The sequence below is a fragment of the Camelus dromedarius genome, chromosome 3, assembly GCF_036321535.1.
Source record: "Camelus dromedarius isolate mCamDro1 chromosome 3, mCamDro1.pat, whole genome shotgun sequence".
Classification (NCBI taxonomy): Eukaryota; Metazoa; Chordata; class Mammalia; order Artiodactyla; family Camelidae; genus Camelus; species Camelus dromedarius.
In genome coordinates, this window is record NC_087438.1 from 683,858 (window position 1) to 704,459 (window position 20,602).

The window sequence follows — 20,602 nt, forward strand, 5'->3', positions numbered from 1 at the left end:
TGGGAGGTGTCCGGCTGCGGGCAAGCCGGCGACCTTGGATAGATGCCCTGGCTGGAAGTGGGGGGGCGGGCCCCTGGGCCCTGGGAGGGGCAGGAGGGGCCTCAGCTGGAGGGCAGCAGGGGCAGTGAGAGGTCCCAGCAGGTCAGGCAGCACCTGCAGGTCAAGGAAGGTGGCGGAGGTTCCAGCAGGAGGGTCCGGGGAGAGCAGATGCCTCCGAGAGGCTGTGGAAGCCTCCCCTCCCCCTCCCTGCCCCCTTATCCCATCCTCCCTCCCTTCCTCCCTTCCCTCCCCTCCTCTTTCTCCCCCTCCCTTCCCCTGCCCTCTTTCCTCCTCTCCCCTCCTCCCCCTTCCTCCCACCTTCTGCCAGCATCTCTGACTCTGTCTCTGCCTCCATCTCTCTACCCCCCTCTCTCTCTGTCGCTCTCTGTCCCTGTCTTTTCCTCCGTCTCTGTCTCTGGCTCTCTCTCTGTCTCTCTCTCTCTCCACAGGGCCTCTACCGCCGGCCCCGCCCTCCAGTCCATGCCCGTCTCAGAAGCCAGATGTCCCTAAAAACACACCTGATCTCTCTCTTCCGGCCTCCACCCTCCCCACTCACCCCCATCCTGTGGGCAAAGGTCGGGGTCCCGAACTCCTTCCTCCCCGAGTGACCCCCACCCGCCTTCCCTGGCCTATTCCTCGAATGTCAGTGTGAACCAGTCCCATGGAGTGGAGAGGGTGTAGACCGCGCCTGGCAGAGTCGGGCAGAGGCAGGAAGACAGAGTCCATGCTCCAGCGAAGGCCACGGGGCTGGGAAGGACAGGGTGGGGGGCAGGGAGGGTTCTGCCAAAGGTCGACCCTGGAGGCTGGACAGAGGCCGCTGGGAAGGACATTCCCCAAGGAAGTCTCTGTGGTGGGGCGGGTGTGGCCCCGACCTCAGGGCAGGCAGGCTGGGGGACCAGGGACCTCAGGACTGGGGGTAGGGGCACGGGGACACCCTCCCACTCACTGCATCAGAAGCTGTGCCCAAATTCCCACTCAGCCTTCAATGTCGGCTTGGATGTGACCCCTGCCGGGATGCCCGCCCCCAGCCCAGGGGCCAGACTGGGCCACCCCCTGCCCCCTGCAACCACTGCGGTCACCCTATGGAGGCCACATCATTCTCTGGGTGCACCATTGGCTCCCTGTGTCTCCCGGCCTGACTGGTCTGCCCTGGGGGCAGGGACCCTGATTCCCACTGCCGTCCTGGTGCCCAGCGAGGGGCTGCCTCACTCGTGGCTCCCGCAGGAAGGACAGAAATCCCTAGGGCAGGGCTGAGAGGCAGCAGGGGGATGGTTTTGAGTCCCATGACAACCCGTGTGGACAGGGGCCCTGGAGCGGCTCTGGGTACCTGATGCTGGTGGACCCTGCCTCTGAGGAGCTTTTTAGAGCCCAGAGCTCAGGCGGGAGGGGTCCAGCTGCTCTGAGTCAGTGTGAACAGGGCCAGGGGGGCTGCCCCCAGGGCCCCGGGCTCCAGCTTCTGTACCTGGACCCAGACAGGGAACAGGGTTGGGAGTGCCCGCTGTCTGGGAGAGGGCCTGCTGCCTCCTCTGAAGTGGGGGTGTGGCTGATGGGAGAGGCTCCGTGGGTCTGGGGGAGACCCCTGTCCTGCAGGACCAGGTGGGATGAGGTCCCTCCTCCCAGAGTGCGGGGGTGGGAGAGCCTCACCTGTGCTGTCAGGCTTGCTCGGGGGAGGGTCCAGGCGCCACGGCCGATAAGGCATTAACCGTCTGGCGGACTCGCCCTCCAGATCTGCTGACGCTTCCTTTCGGCCCAGGTGCTCAGGGTGAGGAGCCAAAGGTTCCCTATAAAGTGCTGGGGCTCTGGCCAGCGGCCACTCGCCCTCGCTCCGGGGCTGCACGCCACGAGGACCCACCCAGCGACCACGATGGTGAGGCTGGTGCTGCCCAACCCGGGGCTGGAGGCCCGGACCCCATCCCTGGGCCAGCTGGAGCACATTGAGGAGGAGGAGAGAAGCTCCCGGCCCAAGTGGGACAACAAGGCCCAGTACATGCTCACCTGCGTGGGCTTCTGTGTGGGCCTGGGCAACGTGTGGCGCTTCCCCTACCTGTGCCAGAGCCACGGTGGAGGTAGGCGGGGTCCGTCCGGGTGCAACAGCATGGACGTCCGCATCCCAGCGCCCCGCTGGGGGCCGCGGGCAGGACGCTACAGCCTTCCCCTGGGTGCGCCGCCTCCACCCGTGGACTGAGCCCCACGTTTGCACGGAGGGCAGGGCTGGGGCCGCAGTGTGACCACATCCCCCGAGTCCTGGCACACCGGCTGGTTGGCCATGGGGGCACTGCTGCCCCGGCTCCTCCACGTCCAAGTGCCTGCACAGTGGGGAGGCCCCCACAATCCAGGACCCAGGAGCCTGGCCCTGTTCCCAGAGAATGGGTCTGACCTGGGTGTGGGGGGTCCGAGAGGAGCCAGCTGCTCCTTGGGGGATGCCCCCTCCCCTCCTCTGAGCATGGAAGGTGCCAGCCTGAGAGGCAGAAAGGCCAGCCCTCCATGCGTCCACCATGCGGGCAGCGGGCCGAGTCCTCCCAGTGTGTCGTCTGTGTCCCACCCCCACCGCAGGCACCTCACTCCCTGATGGACAGAGGAGGGAGCTGGGCTGGGAGCAGGTGACCCAGAGAGAAACGCCCAGGCCAGAGGCAGGGGGCCACCAACCCCACAACAGGCCACCCTCAGCTCCATCCTGCTGCCACCAGAGGCTTCCAAGGGAGCTCCCCAGGTCGAGGCTGCCCTCTTCCCCCAGATGCAGAGGCCCCTGGTTCTGGTCTTCTCCCTTCATCCACCCTCCTGGCGTCCATGAAGTAGAGGTCACATCGTGGTCCCCTATGGCCCCCACGCCGTCCTGGGGCAGGGGAGCTGGACCCAGGGAGAAGGTCTGGAGCAGGGGCTGGTGCTTGCTGGACAGACGGGCTCTGCAGAGCTGGCCAGTTGGATGCTCTGGGAGTGCTGCTGGCTTGCTGGGCTCTTGGACATCGCACAGCAACGTGGGTCAGCGGGTGTGGCTTGGCTCTAACCTAAAGACCCTGCAAGCTCTCCTGGGCTTTGTGGTATGGTTCCCCAGGAAAGCAGAAGTGGAAGTGGCCACTCCTGGGTCGCTCCTGTGACCCCCTCGAATTGCCAAGGACTTGAGTGCTGGAATGTCTGGGAGGGTGTGTCTCGTGAGCTTCTGGCCCAGCTGTCCTTCCCAGGCAGACTCCACGGCCTCTGTGCCTGGGGGGCCTTGGGGAGCCTTGGAGGTCAGGGACTGTCCCTGCATCTGGCCTCCCAGCTGCCCCAGTGAGGCTGGTGCCCCTCCCTCTGGAACTGGCCAGTCACATCCCCCGGGGGCTGGCCTGCGGGAGGGTCCCGGCGTCACCCTGCTCCGCCTCTGGCACCTGCTCAGTCAGCACATGGACTAGATGGGCCCTCGTCCCCCGTGGGTAGAAAGGGGAGAGGCTGTCTGCTCCCCCTGCACGCAGGGCCCTCAGGCGGCTCGGGATGGACCCGCTTTGGGGATGGAGACCAGATGCTTGTCCCTGAGAGGAGAGGGGTAGGCCCCGGAGCTGGGCCCCGTGTCCAGGAATATGCTGGAAGCGGCTTTAAGGCCTTCAGTGGGGTTGTCCAGGGCGATGACCAGGACCTACAGCTCCCAGAGAGCGTGGGCCCTTGACTGGGAAGAACTCGCTGTCGGAGGTGGGCTTTTGGGGCTTGGAGTCTGTGGGCGCAGCGTGGGAACAGCCTGCAGACGCTGTGGACAGCACGACCCACATCACCCCATAGACTGAGGCGGCCTGGGGCCCCTCAGGCGGCCGGCCCGTCAGCCTAGGAGTAGGGGGCGGCGTCCAGCCCCTGATGTCCTGGTGAGCTACCGCCTCCCCCTCGTCCACCCGCCCCACCCGGAGGGCCTGCCCCCAGTCCTCTGGGCCTGCTGGCCGGGCAGGGGCTCAGTGTCCTATCCTTCACGGCCAGGAGGCTGTCCCTGAGGACAAGGCGGCTGGCGACCTCTCAGGGAGACACTCTGACCCCGCAGAGCCACCATGGGGGTGGGGCCGTTGTGCAGCCTGCGGAGAAAGTGGCAGATCTGAGGGTCCTAGGGTCTTTCCAATTCTGACCGCATGTCCTGGTTTGGTGAAAACTTAATTTGTCTTCAGTTATTTCCAGGAGTTTTGGGTAATTCACAAAGTAAATGATCATCTGCTTTATTTTTAACTTTATATTACGAAAAAAAGTAATACAGAAAGTAGAGGAAACCACAGTGAAGACCCAGCCCATGGCCTAGTCTCGTGGTCAGCAGCGTTTTGCAGTGTTAGCTGTGGGTATGGCCGCACAGCGTGTGCATGCGATCCTGGGCGACGGTGTCGCTGGGGACCCTGGTTCTGGGTCTCTCCCGTCAGGTCCCAGCCTGTCCGCGAGCAGCGGGTGCAGGGAGCACCGGGGGCTCCTCCCAGGGGGCCTGTGCCCTGGCCACCCGGCCGCCCTCACCTCCGACCCATCGGCCTCAGCTGTGCTTCTGCTCTGGGTCTGCATTTGCCGTCAGGGTCTGTGGACACGGAAGGAGCATCCCGCTGCAGGCAGGCTTGTCCTCCCAGCCACAGGACGCGGGGCGATGGCACCCGGCCCAGAGCAGCCCTGCAGGTGGGCGGGAAGGGATGGGGAAGGGCCGCAGCTGTTTCAGCTCAGATTTCAGAAGAGTCTGCTGCTCCCCCCCACCCCTGGGATGGGAGGAGAACCCCGATGTCTCTCTGCCTCCTTCTCCGCGGCTCCCCCGGCCCGGGCTCCCCCCACACCCGCGTCTTAGGGTGGCTTCACAACAGGAGTCTCCTCTGTCCTCCCATCTCTGTGGCCCCACCCAACGTGGCCAGCAAGCTCCTTTCCCTCCAGCAGCCCTGGGGAGCGCTCAGAGGGTCTGCACGCACAGATCTAAGTCCAGTCAACAAACAGGCAGTGCGCACGCCGTCTGTCTGTCCTCACTCTGACCAAGAGCCCCCATCTGGAGGCCACATTCCAGTTTAGCTCTCTGGTCCCCACCCCCATCCCGCACTCCGCAGAGTGTCTGAATTCCAGGAGGCGTGCTCACCGGTGCGCCACCAGCCTCCAAAACCCAGCTCTGTCCACACCCACGCTCATCTCAAAGGCCACCTCTCCCCAAACCCCACCTCTCCCCAAACCCCAGGGTGCACACTGGCTGCAGAAGGGGCTGAGCAGGGGCCCTAGGGGACAGGTCCGGGCAAGGAGGGCAGAGCAGGCCCTCGGACGTGCGAGGTGCAGGTCCCTCTTCTGGGGCGTGATCTCTAGACTCTGGACACACTGCCCACTACCCGCCGCCGGGCCTCCTCTCCACCCCCCAGGCCCTCTGGTCAGCTTCTGTGACAGTAGGCAGGACCTCAGGACCCTCAGATCTGCCACTTTCTCTGCAAGCTGCCGGCCCTTCCAGTGGTCACTCTGCCAGATGCAGACTGGACCCCACACCCAGATCAGACCAGGTAACCAGCCTGAAAGGACAGGACCTGAGTGGCTAGTGGAAGAGTGCCAGACCTAAGGAGGGCAGAACCCGCCACCACTGCTTTGGTCCCTCCTGAAGGATGGTTCTGCCGCAGTCCAGTGACTTCTCATGGACAGTGTGAATCTGGACTGTGGGGCTGGCAGGGGATGCATGGAAGGCCCTGGCGAGGGTTGGGCCGCGGTCCTCACCTGTCCTTCAGGGAAACTCAGAGGGACCCCTGGCCCCTCCGTGGGCACCTGGGGTGGCGGGCAGCGTCCTGGGGGGAGGCTGGCCCTCAGAGGGGGCATCGGCCTTGGCTGCTCACTCCACGCACAAGGCCCCGGGAATGGGAACGACCCCCAAATTTCCTCCTCAACTCAGGTCACAGTGTAAACCAAAGTCCAGACCCGGGGGCACAGCCTCAGCCTCCACTTCGCTTTCCTGCTGGAAGGCCGTGGAGGTGTGCGGTCATCCTTCAACGGTAAACTAAAGTGCAGTGCCCCGAGAGACCCTCCGCCTGAGGCCGCGCCAGGGACTCCCGAGGCCCCCTCCCAGCAGCCCCTCCTCCCTGATTTCTCAGAGAGGAAGCACCCGGGTTCGCCTGCTGCTCCCGTGCCTCCCTCTGTGCCTGTGTCTGTCCGCGGGGCTGCATCCGTCTCCCAGGACCTTTGGAACCACGCTGGGCGCCTGGCCCTTACATGGCTTTCCTCCTTCGCTAAGACCTGTCGCCCTCCCTCCTCCGCCTGCCCCCTCCTCCTCCACACCTTCTCCACAAGGGAGTGGCTGGTTAAAAGGGAAGATTCATATCTCCTGGGGTTTGGTGTTGCTTGAGTTTCTTGAGAGAAAAGGAGCCAAGTTTGCCCATCCCTGGAAACAAGGTGCTGAGTGCCTGCTTCCTGGAGGGTGCTGCCAGGTGGGGGGTGACAGGCTGGTGGACCCCACAACGTGGGGACTCAGGAGGGCTCTCTGGGCCCAGCCCACTTCTGGAGGGTGCAGTGGATGTGTGCAGGGGCCCACCCACCCATCCTCTATCAGATCTGAGCCCCTGGTCCAGGAGGAGCTTGTGCGAGGGAAGGGTGCCAGGACCATGGGCAGCAGGGGAGGCTTCCTGGAGGAGGGGCTATCTGAGTGGGGTTTTCAAGGATGAGTAGGAGTTTTCTGATGGAGGTGAAGGGGCAGGGAGACGGGGTAAAATTGGCATCATGAGTGGAGGGGATAGGTGAAGGACATTTGAGAACTGTAGTCTCATTTCTTCTTGGCAGTTTTGCCCAAAAGATTTTCAAATCAAGCTTCTGAGAAAACATCAGAGAGACAAATCTTTTCTTATTTTAATTTTACCTTCACTGACCCTGGGATCGCCGCAATCCTGCCCTTAACCCTGCAGCCCCCAGACCCAGGGGGCTCCCCTCCCCGCCTCCCACAGGGGATCCAGCCGTGTACCTTCCTTTCCTGGTGTCTGTCACCACTCTCTGCTCTTTCTTGATGGCACGTTAAGTTGACCTCCCTGCTGGGTCACGCCGCACCTCTGGCTTTCTGACCCTCGGCCCCCGTGCAGCCCCAGCACCAGAAGAAGCCTGTCCCCGGAGCCCCAGGTGGAGAGAGGCTTGCGGCCAGGAGACCGGGGAAGGCCTTGGGGGCCTGGGCCCCCCAGTGTAAGGGCCTCACAGACACAGACAGAGGAGGAGGAAGAGAGAGAAAAGGCGAGAGGTGAACCCAGGAGCCCAGGGGCGGGACAGAGACTGAGAGACAGAAAGGACTGAGGTCCCTCCTGCTCCTCCCTCGCCCACCCCCTGGTCCCCCCACTCAGCACGCGCACACACACACGTGGACACACGCACTTGTACGTGCACACATACACACGGGCACACTCACACACGTGGGCACACACGTGGGCACACCCACACACTCATGCTTACACACTTATCCACACACTTACATGTGGATGCACACTCAAAAATGCACTCCCTCAGACCCACACGCGTAGGTACACGCATGCATGTGCACACACAGGCACACATGCACACATGCAGCGCCACGCCAGTGAGGGCTCCAGCTCGGGTCTGACACCCACACTGACCCGGAGGCCGGTGCGGGGAGGAGGGGGTGCGGGAGAGGGTGGGACGGAAGTGAAGGAGCTGGGAGGCCTGGGGGAGCACAGAGAACGAGTGTGTTGGGAAAAGGAGGATGGGGCTGCACAAATGCGCCAGGTGTTGGGGTGTCCCAGCCGGGGGTGTCCCGGATGACCCCCTCACTCGGCAGGCCCACAGCCAGACTCCAGGAGGCACTGGGAGGTGGCCCCGGAGCAGCATCCCAGGTCGGGGATCGTGGCTCCCGGTGTCCAGGGCCCCCGGCCTCGAGGCCCTGCCTACACTGTGAGTCCTGCTGCGACAGTGTTTCCAGCTCTTATCGCCTGTTCTCTGCTGCCGAGCTTCATCCTGACCGCGCCAGTGACCTTTGGTAACCGTGATTGTGCTATCTCTGCGGGATTGCTGTGCGCAGTCCCCTGCCCTGTGCACCTGGAGAGACTCCCAGTTTTCCCCAGAGCCCGGGTCGGGCGGAAGGGGCAGCTTGGAGGCCCGACCGGGCTCAGGACACAGCCAGTGGGGAGCTGAGGACGAAGCAGCAGGCAGGGGCGTGGAAGGGAGGAGACGCCACCGCTGGGTGGGACCGTGCGCACCATGAAGGCAGGCGTCCCAGGTCCCCGCCCTTCACGGACTCTCAGAGACATCCACAGAGCTCCTGGCCAGTATGGCCGGGCCCTGGAGCCTGCGTCCAGCTCCTCCGTGTCCCCAGAGCAGGGCCCATCCTCGGGCTGAGATCCCCCTCTGCATGATGTCCGGTTGCCTCTGAACCGGGGCTCCTCAGGGCCCCTCCTGTCCGCCCCTCCCAGATTTTGATTGATGGAGCCTCAAGGGTCCACACCTCCTGGAGGGGCTCACCCTGGCCACGGCCCCACCCCAGGCTCCGCCCCCACCCCAGGCTCCGCCCCCACGCAGACACCATGCCCAACTCTCCTGGGGCTGCAGGGCGGGCACCGTCCTGTGGGGACGGCAGACCAACTGGACACACTTGGGAGGTGACACAAGATGCCCCCCCCAAACATGCCAATGGCCTTCTCGGGTTTGTTGACGCAGTATCCTTTGTATTTGGGACAAAGTTTGTCCCCAGAGGTGGCCTTCAGCTGTCCCTGACCACGCTGTCGCCCCCACTGCAGGGGCGTTTATGATCCCGTTTCTCATCCTGCTGGTCTTGGAGGGGATCCCCCTGCTCTACCTGGAGTTCGCCATCGGGCAGAGGCTGCGGAAGGGCAGCGTGGGCGTCTGGAGCGCCATCCACCCCGCCCTGAAGGGTGTAGGTGCGTGTCCCCCCGGGCTTGGGTGACCCCAGCCTGGGGCCCCCTTCCCTTTACATTTCCAGGGAAGGGACGGTCCTGGGGCTTGACGGCCCCAAACTTGAGGCCTTTGCAAACCCTTCCTTAGAAAGTCGCTGGGGCGTGGTCTGCAGGGTCCTGGCCACCAGGGACCAGCAGAGATCGTCCCAAGTTCCTGGCACCCAGGGCCTGGGAGGGGTAGACACGTGGGGAGAGCAGAGCCCCACACTCCCTACCCAGAGTAGGGCCCAGAAGGGATGCTGACCTCTGGGGCTGCCCCCTGCTGTCTGGGACTCCTCTGTTCACTCACACACAGTGTGTGAGGAGGTGACCCCAGCACTGCCCCCACCCCAGCACTGCCCCCCACCCCAGCAGTGACCCCACCCCAGCAGTGACCCTACCCCAGCACTGCCCCCACCCCAGCACTGCCCCCACCCCAGCACTGCCCCCCACCCCAGCACTGCCCCCACCCCAGCCCTGCCCCCAACCCCAGCAGTGCCCCCACCCCAGCACTGCCCCCCACCCCAGCAGTGACCCCACCCCAGCCCTGCCCCCACCCCAGCACTGCCCCCCACCCCAGCAGTGACCCCACCCCAGCACTGCCCCCACCCCAGCACTGCCCCCACCCCAGCACTGCCCCCCACCCCAGCAGTGACCCCACCCCAGCACTGCCCCCACCCCAGCACTGCCCCCCACCCCAGCACTGCCCCCACCCCAGCAGTGACCCCACCCCAGCACTGCCCCCCACCCCAGCACTGCCCCCACCCCAGCAGTGACCCCACCCCAGCAGTGACCCCACCCCAGCACTGCCCCCCACCCCAGCACTGCCCCCACCCCAGCAGTGACCCCACCCCAGCACTGCCCCCCACCCCAGCAGTGACCCCACCCCAGCCCTGCCCCCACCGTCCCCGCTCCCGGTGACGCCCCCACCCCCGCAGGCATCGCGTCCATGTTCGTGTCCTTCATGGTCAGCCTCTACTACAACACCATCATCGCCTGGGTCATGTGGTACTTCTTCAACTCCTTCCAGGACCCCCTGCCTTGGAGCCAGTGCCCGCTCAACGCCAACCAGACGGGTGAGCCCTTCTCACATGAGACTTGCACACTTGCACACGCACCCCATCCCACTCGGGCATGTGCGTGGTGAGCGCGCCGGGCCTGCACTCCTGCCTCCTCCCTCCTGCTCCCACCCCCCGCGCCCCCCGCCCCGAGCTGGCGTGGCCCCATGCCTACACACGGGGGCGCACATGAGCAGGCATCCCTGGTGAAGGCCCCCGTGGGTCGCGCTCCCCGTGGCTCACGCTGACCGTGCATGCCCATCCCAGGCTACGTGGAGGAGTGTGCCCGCAGCTCCCCCGTGGACTACTTCTGGTACCGGGAGACCCTCAACATCTCCACGTCCATCAACTCCTCGGGCTCCGTGCAGTGGTGGATCCTGCTCTCGCTGACCTGTGCCTGGAGCGTGCTCTACGTGTGCGTCATCCGGGGCATCGAGACCACGGGCAAGGTGCGGGCGGGCGGGCGGGCGCTCGCGGGGGCGCGGCTCCCGAGCCGCTGCTGTCCGGCTCCGAGGGTCACGGCCGGCTCGGCTGGTTGCCCTGGCCGGCGCCCGAGGTTCAGTGCTGGTCCAGACGGCTCTCAGACACACGCTTAAGAAGCTGATCACGGGTGTGCTCATCTGATCGGCAGGAGCCAGACAGCGACCATAGTGGGAAGCAGAGAGGGAGGCTGGGGCCTGAGCACTCGGAGGAGGGCAGGGCGGGTCCTGTGTGGCCTGGCCCGGCCCCTCAGCCCACACCTGCCCTCCCCAGGCCGTGTACATCACCTCGACGCTGCCCTACATCGTCCTGACCATCTTCCTCATCCGGGGCCTGACGCTCAAGGGCGCCACCAGCGGCATCGTCTTCCTCTTCACGCCCAACGTGAGCCTCCCACTGCCTGCCTGCTCCACCCCACAGCCCTGGCCGGTCCAGGGTCCCAGGGCGCGAGTGTGCTGGGTGGAGGGTCCTCGGCTACCGCTTCGGGGCCCCTTGCCCTCTGACCTCCACCCAGCCAGGCACCCTGCCTCCGGCTCGCGGCGCTCCGGTGGGCCGGTCCTCGTGGCGTGCGCTGAGGGTGTCCGTTGGCCGCAGGTCACGGAGCTGGCCAACCCGGTCACCTGGCTGGACGCGGGCGCGCAGGTCTTCTACTCCTTCTCGCTGGCCTTCGGGGGCCTCATCTCCTTCTCCAGCTACAACTCCGTCCAGTGAGTGCGCGGGGCCGCCGGGCCCCACCAGGCACTTCGGTCCCCCACCGGACCCAGTGGGGATCGGCCGTGAGAGTGGAAGGAAGGGGACAGTGCGTGGGTCCCGGGAACACATGCGCCCGGAGGCGCTGCTGCGAATCCTCTGGATGGGGGGTGTGGGGCTGGAAAGAGGCTTGTGCACTGTCAGGGGGCGTGTTCATAAGCTGGCGCTGAGAGAGAGGCCTGCTGACTGTCTGGCCGCCCCTCTGTGCCTCAGCCCTGGGGACAGCGAGCCCAGGCGCTCTCCCCTCCCCTGCTTGCCCCTCGGCACCCAGGACCCTAGATGCGGGCCCCCTGCAGTCCACCGCGGCTGACACCCACACTGACGGGCTGCAGCCCCCAGGGCCTCCAGAGGAGCACAGGAGTGGCAGTTCCTCTCACAGACTCAGAGTCCCTGCTGCGTCCCCCCACCAAAAGTGCCCTGCGTCCTGGGCCCTGCGTCTGGCAGAGGCAAACCCGCAGGCCAAGGCCTGCCAGGCTGCAGGTGGTAAGACACAGGAAAGGAGGCACAGACAGGATGGGGGTTCCGGCGGGGGGGGCCGGGCCGGCTGTGGGTCGGGGGCTGGGGCTCCAGCGCCACATGAGCAGAGACTCAGACAAGGAAGGGTGAGTGCGGCTGCCCGGCCGCGAGGAGGGTGGGGGTGGGGGCTGCGGGCGCCGTGCGGTCCAGCAGACTTAAGGGTACGCGGTGACAGCCCCTCTACTTGGATGCTTCCACGCCGCACAAGCCACCCCCTCCAGGTGCACGGTCCCGTGGGCTTAGTGTGTTCAGAACTGCGCGATGATCTCCACCTTTGAAAGAAGCCCGTGGCCTGCCTCCGCGGCCCCAGCAGCACTCGAAGGCTTCCCCTGGGTGGGTCGGTCTCTGGGCTTTTCACAGTCTGTCCCCTCCGGGTCGGTCCTCTGGCTCCTCCCAGGAGCGTGAGGTCCTCGAGGCTCGTCCGTGCTGCCCCGTGTCGCTTTCCTCCCTTTCGCGGCCGAGTCGTACCCGTGTGTGGACGGGCCACTCCGGGCTAGTTTACGGTCGCCCTGCCGCTGGACCTCTGGGCTGTGCCCACCCCCGCTGCTGTGAACGAGTGTACGCGAGCTCACGCGGGCCTGCTTTCTCCCCGCGGGTGCCCCCAGGGGTGGGGCTGCTGGGCTGTGTGGCAGCCCTGGGTCTCATGCGAGAGGAGCTGTTCTCCACGCGGCCGCCACGGGTCACAGTCCTCCGGCCTCGCGAGAGGCCCCGATCCCCCACACCTGTTATCCTTTGATGTCCTGGTTCTGGCTGTCGTGGTGGGTGTGGGGTGGTGTCTCTGGGGTTTGATTTGCGTTTCCCTGAGGGTGAAGGGACTGGCTTTTGACGGAAGCATCTGGAAGGAAGGTGTCCAAGTGAGGAAGGTAGGGGCTCAGGGACTGTGCCGAGCTGAGGACGGCTTCAGGTGTCCAGGTGGAGGGGGGAGGCCCCAGCAGGGGGGCCTGGGCGGGCAGGAGGGGCGCTGGCGGGGCAGGAAGGAGGGCGGAGGGTGGAGGCGGGGAGGCCAGGAGGAGGTGGGGGCCCTGGCCCCGGCTGTCTCTTCGAGGCCTTTGTGGCTGGAGAGCGGCAAGGTCAAGGCCTGGGCCGTCCTTTCCACGTGGGTTTGACGACTCACTGGCCTGAGTCCAGAGCAGATGCTGGCTGAGCAGGGACTTGCACACGATCTGGGGTCCCCTGGGATTCCAGGGGGACTGTGGGGCCACCAGGTCACGGCAGGGCTTGAGGACAGCCTCCGTCACCTTGCACTCGGCCAGCTGTGGAAGAACAGGTGGGCTGTGCACCCTCCACCACAGCCGGCCTGAGACAGGGCTCTGACCGTCCTGCCCGTGCTGTCACGGGCTGGGTGGGTGGACGTGGGGCCCTGGGCCTGTGGCGACCGGACACTGCCCTCGTCCGCAGCAACAACTGCGAGATGGACTCACTGATCGTGTCCGTGATCAACGGCTTCACGTCTGTGTACGCGGCCACTGTGGTCTACTCCATCATCGGCTTCCGCGCCACCGAGCGCTTCGATGACTGCTTCAGCACGTGAGTGGCCTGTCCATGCTCCAGTGGCCGTGTGCCTCGCCTCCGAGGAGGCTGCCGGGCCTGCCCCCTCCCAGGCCGGCATCAGCCTGGCTGCCTTTCCAGGAACATCCTGACCCTCATCAATGGCTTCGATCTGCCGGAGGGCAACGTGACACAGGAGAACTTCGCAGAGATGCAGCAGTGGTGCAACGCCTCCGACCCCGCCGCCTACGCGGAGCTCAAGTTCCACACCTGCGACATGAAGTCCTTCCTCTCCGAGGTGGGCCCTGGGCTGCAGGGCAAGGCGGCAGCCAGCCCTGGGCAGACCACAGTTCCCAGGGGCCCGACCCCCACCATGTGCCCGCCCTGATCCTCCTGCCCCGTGGGTGCTGGGAGCCCCAGGCATGAGCCCCAGTTCAAGGGCCTCCATGGGCCTGACTCCCCAGCATCATGTCAAACACACAGAAACACCGCATGGTCCATTTTTACTATAATTCCTGCCACAAGAAAGTCAGAGTTATTATAACTGCACTTTTGAAGTCACTTGGCAGCTGGTGGCACATTTTATTTTGGACTGGCTGACAGTCTTGGCCGTCACGGTGCCGGGAGACCCTTGTCTGATGCACTGATGCCCAGCGATTACTGACGTTTCATGCTGGGAGGCTCATGGGCCAACAGTTACTAATTTAATTTTTGCAGTTTTCTTGATTGGAGATGCCCAATATTTCAGGGCGTGTTGAGCATTTTGAGGACCTGGCTCTGTTTCTCCAGTTGTAGCACGATCTGGATCTGCCCAGCAGCAGGATGCACAGAGCAGAGGGTCACTCTGCCTGGCTCTGCAGGCAAGCGCAGGGCGAGAGAGAGGGCGTTGACATGGTGATGGAGAGTCTGAATTTCCTTTCTTTTTAAAAAACAACCTTATTGAGGTCTGAGTCCATGCACTGAGGCTTGACTGTTCTCTGCAGTTTGCTGGGTTCTGGTAAGTTTCTGCAGTCATGCCCGCCAGGAAGCTTTCCCTTAGCCGCGAGCCTGCCCTGCCCCCAGCCCCAGGCACAGCTGAGTGGCCTCTGTCTCTGGGGATTTGCTTTTCCTTCGTGGGCTGGGCCGGCTGCCCTCAGTCACTGTCAGACGTACCCTGTGCCGGGTGGATCAGAGCTTCACTCTTCCCTGTGGCCACGCGCTCTACCTTGGTGTGGTTGCCGGACTTCTCTCAAACTGCCCCAGGCTCTCCTCTCCGCAGAGCTGAGCCCTTATGTGGAAGGGTCAGCTCACTGTCCTGGGAACTCACATATACGCTGCTAAGTTGCCTTGGGGTCCCTGGCTCCTGATGGAATCCCGGGGCCTCCCGCGTGGGCCCTGGACTCCCTGGAGGAGCCACTGGCTCCTAACTCAGTCCCTCCCAGCACAGGCACCTCTGCGGAAGTTCCACTCCCAGGAACCCACCCTGAGATGGGAGAGCTGTTGCCTGAGGTCCCCTGACCCACATAGGACTGGATGCGGGGGCTTAGGGTCAGCCCAGGGCCCTGTGTGGAGTATGGACGCACTCGCGGGCCCGTCTGTGCACACTGCCTGCCCCACGGGCTGCTCTGACTGTCAACCGGTGCATGTCCTGGGTGTCCATTTAGGGGACCCGCTCAGGCCCCGTTGAAGTCACTCGGTGCTTGGGACCAGCCATGGGCAGAGCCCCGTCTGAGCAGACGGTGGTATGTGCGTGTGTCTGTCCGGGCAGCATGCGCCCTGACCATTGCTGGACAACATGTACAACTGCCCCGCTCTGAAACTACCTCAGCTCTGAAAATACACTTGGGACTAAAAGGCAAAATCTGGTCATTTCACAAAATGGCTCAAATTAGCCCGATACTTGTGCGGTACTGGCTCAGCAGGTGGAGAGCTGTCTGGTGACGGGGCGGGGGGACCATTAAGGGCGGCCGGGGGGGCGGCTGTGGCTGACCTGTCTGCCCCGGCAGGGCGTGGAGGGCACCGGCCTGGCCTTCATTGTCTTCACCGAGGCCATCACCAAGATGCCGCTGTCCCCGCTCTGGGCCGTCCTCTTCTTCGTCATGCTCTTCTGCCTGGGGCTGTCGTCCATGTTCGGGAACATGGAGGGTGTGCTCATACCCCTGCAGGACCTCAATGTCCTCCCCAAAAAGTGGCCCAAGGAACTGCTCACAGGTAGGGGCTGGGGCCGTGCAGGCGGAGCCGTGAGGACAGGCCTTGGGGGACATGACTGCAGTGCCGCTGCTGGAGGAGGGGAGCAGCCGGCCCCGAGCCAACATGGAGCCGGTGTCCTCCCTGCGTCTGCCCCGCAGGCCTCATCTGCCTGGGGACCTATCTCATCGCCTTCATCTTCACGCTGAACTCCGGCCAGTACTGGCTGTCCCTGCTGGACAGCTACGCCGGCTCCATCCCCCTGCTCATCATCGCCTTCTTCGAGATGTTCTCCGTCGTCTACGTGTACGGCGTGGACAGGTAGGAGGGAAGGCGTTGGGCTGTCTCCGAGGGGAGCATTCAGGATGGGGGAGGCAGGCCAGCCATGACACGGGCCCCAGCGTGCATTTCCCCTCTGGGACGTTATGCTTTGGGTGTGGGACTGGCCCTGGGGGGCGGGAGGGAGCGCAGATGGATCCCGCTTGGATGCCCATTCGGGGCGATGCAAACAGTACGCCATCCAGCTTCCAGATGCCCCGGGACCTAAGACACAGAGGAGCAGAGGAGCTGTGGAGTCTGGGGGCTGAGTTGGGGAGAGGCGAGGCTGGAGGACAGGGTGGGCATTTGCTGTGGGTAAAGGCTTCCCCGGGGACCCTGCCCATCCGAGGTGGGGAACTGGGTGTTCCACTCCGACACCCCGGGGCTCGGGGAGGGCCCCTCAGCCAGACAGTGGCTCAAGCAGAGGAAGGCAGACAAATGTGGCCTGGTCAGCCACCCCCTTGGCCAAACTTTCAGGATGTTATCGGCCATCACGGACGGGTGGGAGCCCAGGAAGCAGCACCCGTGTTTTATAGGAGCTGGACTCACCACAGCTCCAGAAATGATCCGCCAGAACCTGTTAGCATTAATTGCACGGGGCCTGCCAGGCTGGGGCCCCTACGCTGTCCCCTGAGAGCACATGTGTGGAAGGACACTCGTGTGGGACGCTCTCAGCAACGCAGCTTGAGCCAGCCCAGGTGCTGTGGGGAGGCGGGGGCACACAGCAGGCCTGCTCTGCGGGGCATCAGCGGACGCCGGGGAAGGTGCTTAGAATGAAACGTGCAGACGTTGCCGCGCCTGTGACGCTGGTCGTGGTGCAGGCGGGAAACCACCCACCTGCGAACGGCCTGAGGACACCGGCCCCGTCGAGCCGCGGGTCGCTGCTCAGGGAGGACCGCCCCAGGCAGGAGAGCTTGGTTGGCCCGGGCACAGGGCCTGGGCGTCTGGCCATCCCCAGCGCGTCCTCCGGGTTCTCCGGGCCCCGGACAGCTCACGTCCTGCTGGCTCCGTTCCGACTCCCGCAGACGGCAGACTTACTTGTGCAGCAGGGAGCTGGGCATAGGCGGGCGGAGGGGGTGCGGCTGCCCACGCTCAGGGCCGCCATCCTGCCCAGGAGGCTGACGCTGGAGCTTGGGCGGCCTCTCTTCTCCGTCCCCTGAAGTTTTGACCCTACTGGCATAAGTGCCTGCAGGGGCCTGAGGAGGACGAGGCCTCTGACCTGAGTCCACAAGTCCAGCTGGGCAGTGGCACTGCAGGGCGGCGGGGGGTCCTGGAGGCTCCGAACTGGCTCCTTCTGCGCTGATGGGCGTCTGCCCAGGGGAGACGCGTCTTTGCCCAGAAGGGTGTCATGGAGGACGGGTCAGGGTACGGCATCACAGGATGGTGACCGTTTGTCCGGGCGTGGAGGGGCTGCCGGCCCTCTGCCCTCTTGGGATTAAAGGCTCGTCCACGTCCCCTGGTGACGGCTCCCTTCGGCCTCCGTTCCAGGTTCAACAGGGACATCGAGTTCATGATTGGCCACAAGCCCAACATCTTCTGGCAAGTCATGTGGAGAGTGGTCAGCCCCCTGCTCATGCTGGTCATCTTTCTGTTCTTCCTCGTGATCGAGGTCAACGAGGATCTGATATACAGCGTCTGGGACCCTGCCTATGTGAGTCCGGGGCCTCCGGGTGGCGGCAGGGCCTGGGTCTACCTCCCCTCCCCCTGAGGCCAGGAGGGTCACGGGGGCCTTCGCTCACCCTGTGGTGGCTCTCTCTCCAGGAGGAGTTTCCGAAGTCCAAGAAGGTCAAGTACCCGCCCTGGGTGTACGCGGTGGTGGTCCTCGTGGCCGGGGTGCCCTGTCTCATCATCCCCGGCTTCGCAGTCTACAAGCTCATCAGGAACCGCTGCCGGAGGCGGGGGGACCACCAGGGGCTGGTCAGCTCACCGTCCTCAGCCTCTGTGAACGGGGACCTGAGGTCCTGAGCAGCCCAGCCCACGGCCTGCAGGCGCTGGGGTTGGAGGAGGGGCTGGGGCACACGCACGTGTGCCGTGTGTGAGCGAGTGTGTGCACATTGCGAGCATGTGACATGGGCACAAGTGTGTGCCTAGAGTTGTGCATGTGTGTGTACAGTGCAAGTGTGGTGTGTATGCAGTGTGTGGGTGTGTGGGCCTGTGTATGTATGTGTGCAGTGTGGGTGTACGTAAGTGTGTGTGCATTAAAGGGGACAGGAGCGATCCTCCTGGTAGGGGTGCACACACATGTGAGTGTGTAGGCACATGTATGTGTGTGTGTGCATGTGTGTGAGCACAGATGTATGTGCGCTGATGCATGAGTGTATCCGCATGTGAGTGTGTGTGCTGTGCACACGTGTATACGTGTGTATGTGCATGTGTGCAAAGCTGTGTGTGCTTGCAGACTCTGTGCGGTCCTGCCCTGCACCACACACGCTCAGAGGGAGAGCAGAGCGACACTGGTGGGGGAGTCGGCCCCTTTGGGACGAGTCTCTGGCCCCCGCCTCTTCCCCTTGCTGTCACCTCCCGACCCAAGGCCCCCGTGGTATGGTCGGGGCTTCTCCCCCGGGTCCAGGAGCATCTTTCGCAAGCCCCATCTGGAAGAGGCTGATGAACTTGAGAGAAGCTGGTGGAATCCTGCTGGCCTGCCTGTCCGCCGGCCAGTGAAGAGGTCCCGTGTCCGGGCCGCATTCTGGCGTGCTGAATTGTGACCCACTTAATCAAAGTTTCTGGCTGCCACGGATAGATGAACAGTTAAATAAAACTCAACTCGGGTAATTTAAGGCAGAAACCCCCCTTTGCATTTTTTAAGAGAATATTAACTGTGTGAATATTTAGCCAGTTGTTGGAAAGGGCAGGTTACAGGTTAACTCGGCCCTGGCCACCGAGGTTGCGGACAGCTCGTGTGTCCCAGCAGTCAGGGACTGTGAGGGCCCGGAGACCACTCGTCTGGTGCCTCGCTGGCTCCTCCCATCAAGGGAGGGATGTGACATCCAATCTCAGCCCAGGCTGCATGGGGCAGGGGTGTCTGTTCCACAGTGGTCCCCTCCACTGTCCATGAAAAGTCTGGAAGTTTAAGTTAAACTGGACCTTGTGAGAGTTCTCAGGGAGGGGACCCATGTGGAGGGTGGGTCCAGCGCCATGTTCCTGCACTCGGAGACTTCCCAGTGTCCCGCGGGGTCCCACCTCCTCTGCTCCCCAGGGCGTCCTGGCCCTCCCTTGGGGAAACTCTGGTCGGGACCCCTGCATACACCCCCCCAGCTGGGCGCGTGGCGGGGAGTCACACTCGTGGGCGCCTGGGTGGGGCTGATAGTCCCCTCACTCGGTGTTTGGCAGACTGTGAGAAATGTGGGTTTTGTGGGTGCTGGTGTCTAAATAACTCACTCCTTTTCATATTCTTAGCCTAAACGTTGTCTAAGTGCAGAGGACAGCTGACGGCCGTGCCCAGTCCTGAAGGGCCGGCGCAGGACTGTGGCTTTGCTGCATCCCCAGGTGTGCCCCCCACCATGCCCGAGGTCCCATGATGTGCGGGGGGGGTTTGGGCCTGGGCCTCAGGAGGTAGGGGCTGCTGGTGAGGTCCCTGGGTGGGGTGGCAGGGGACGAGAGCAGGAAAGGACAGAGAGAAAGGCCTGTGCAGGTGACCTGGGGCCGCTCTCCCCTCCCCCCAGCACCTCCTCCCCTCCCCCCAGCACCTCCTCCCCTCCCCCAGCACCGCCTCCCCTCCTGTTCCCTCTTCTCCGATCCTCCCTTTTCTTACTTCCCTCTCACCCAAAAAGGAATCTTTTAAAATGTGTCCCCTGGGGCTGTGCTCCAGGACCCGCACGTCTGGAACTGTGCAGCCTGGCTGTGAGATGCAGCGTCCGGGTGTGATACTGTGGATGCAGGGCCAGGCCGTCCTCATGGAAGCGTCTGCTGGGTGGGGGGCCTGGGTGTCCAGGGAGCCCCAGGGGGAGGCCAGCTCATCACCCCTCCAGCCAAAAGGAGGTGCTCCTAGCAGAGCTGGGGGGACTCGTGTGTCCCTCAGTCCGGCTGAGACCTCCACCGTGTGCTGTCACCACCCCCCACAGGGGGCCCTCAGGGGTACAAGCGCCCTCCCCTCTGCCCGCCCCCTCCGAGGCTCCCGGTGGGCTCACGCCCGGCGTGGGTTCCTGGGCCCTGGGCTGCCGTTGGACGCAGAGGTGAGGGCTGCGTCTCCTGGAACTGGCCTGGGCGTCCCCAGAAGAGGACTACCTGGAACCAGATGGGAAGTTCACATTCAGACAGTCTGAGAAGGTTGGAAAGCTCTTAGGGAAATAAATGTGGCTTAAAAATGAACGTGGCACCGACCTGGCAGACACCCCCGGGCATTCACCCACCACCCACACCCTCCACACGCAGACGGCCAGCCCCGCTCACTCCCCGCGGCCCCTCCTTGTCCCTGAGTGGCGGGCATGGCGCACCGCTGGGGGCTACAAGGGGCGGCTGATTCCCACCCCGACCCACACACCTCCGAAGACTGCGGCCGACCCCCGGGTCACATGTGTGAGTCTGCTTATAAAATGATCTGGAGATGACAAATCGCAGCTTCAGAGAGCAGAGGGAGGCCGCCAGAGCTGTGGCCGTACCGGGACGGAGGGACCCCCGGTGATGGACGAGACCTCAACTGACGCGTCGGCTGTGATGTTGCCGGGGTGTCTGCAGGGCGTCGCTGCCAGGGCGGGCGCTTGGGCACTTGGAACCATTTCTACAGCCACGTGTTATCTCCCTGTCAAAGGGTAATTAAAAAATTAGCAATTTTATGCAGACAACCTCGGGGTCCTCGAGGTTCTCTTATTGGTGGTGACCCCAGCCCGCAGGCTGTCTGCTCCGGGCACGAAGTGGGACGGGCTCAAGGGCGCGGGTCAGGGAGGCACTGCGGCCGTTACCGCGTTACCGATTAACTGGCCCCGCGGACGTTCCTTTAAATGATGAGAATCACACCTGCAGGGGGAC

General features: G+C 64.2%; 1 protein-coding gene across 2 annotated transcripts; it reads left to right on the forward strand.

The window, feature by feature from the left end:
- The first annotated feature begins 1,820 nt into the window (after window positions 1-1,820).
- Window positions 1,821-19,945, forward strand: SLC6A19 (solute carrier family 6 member 19). Of its 2 annotated transcripts, XR_010377866.1 has the most exons (14): window positions 1,821-2,105; window positions 8,706-8,846; window positions 9,800-9,937; window positions 10,187-10,368; window positions 10,673-10,783; window positions 10,994-11,106; window positions 13,064-13,192; window positions 13,295-13,451; window positions 15,139-15,343; window positions 15,481-15,640; window positions 17,126-17,288; window positions 17,399-18,405; window positions 19,034-19,123; window positions 19,408-19,945. XR_010377866.1 is itself a non-coding variant. In XM_064479217.1 (12 exons), exons 1-12 carry the CDS (start codon window positions 1,904-1,906, stop codon window positions 17,600-17,602), a joined length of 1,905 nt encoding a protein of 634 aa, XP_064335287.1. In that variant the 5' UTR covers window positions 1,821-1,903; the 3' UTR covers window positions 17,603-18,409. The 2 variants fall into 2 exon arrangements, 1 of the variants encoding a protein (XP_064335287.1); XM_064479217.1 differs by lacking the exons at window positions 19,034-19,123; window positions 19,408-19,945 and having other exon boundaries at window positions 17,399-18,409.
- The last annotated feature ends 657 nt before the right edge of the window (window positions 19,946-20,602 follow it).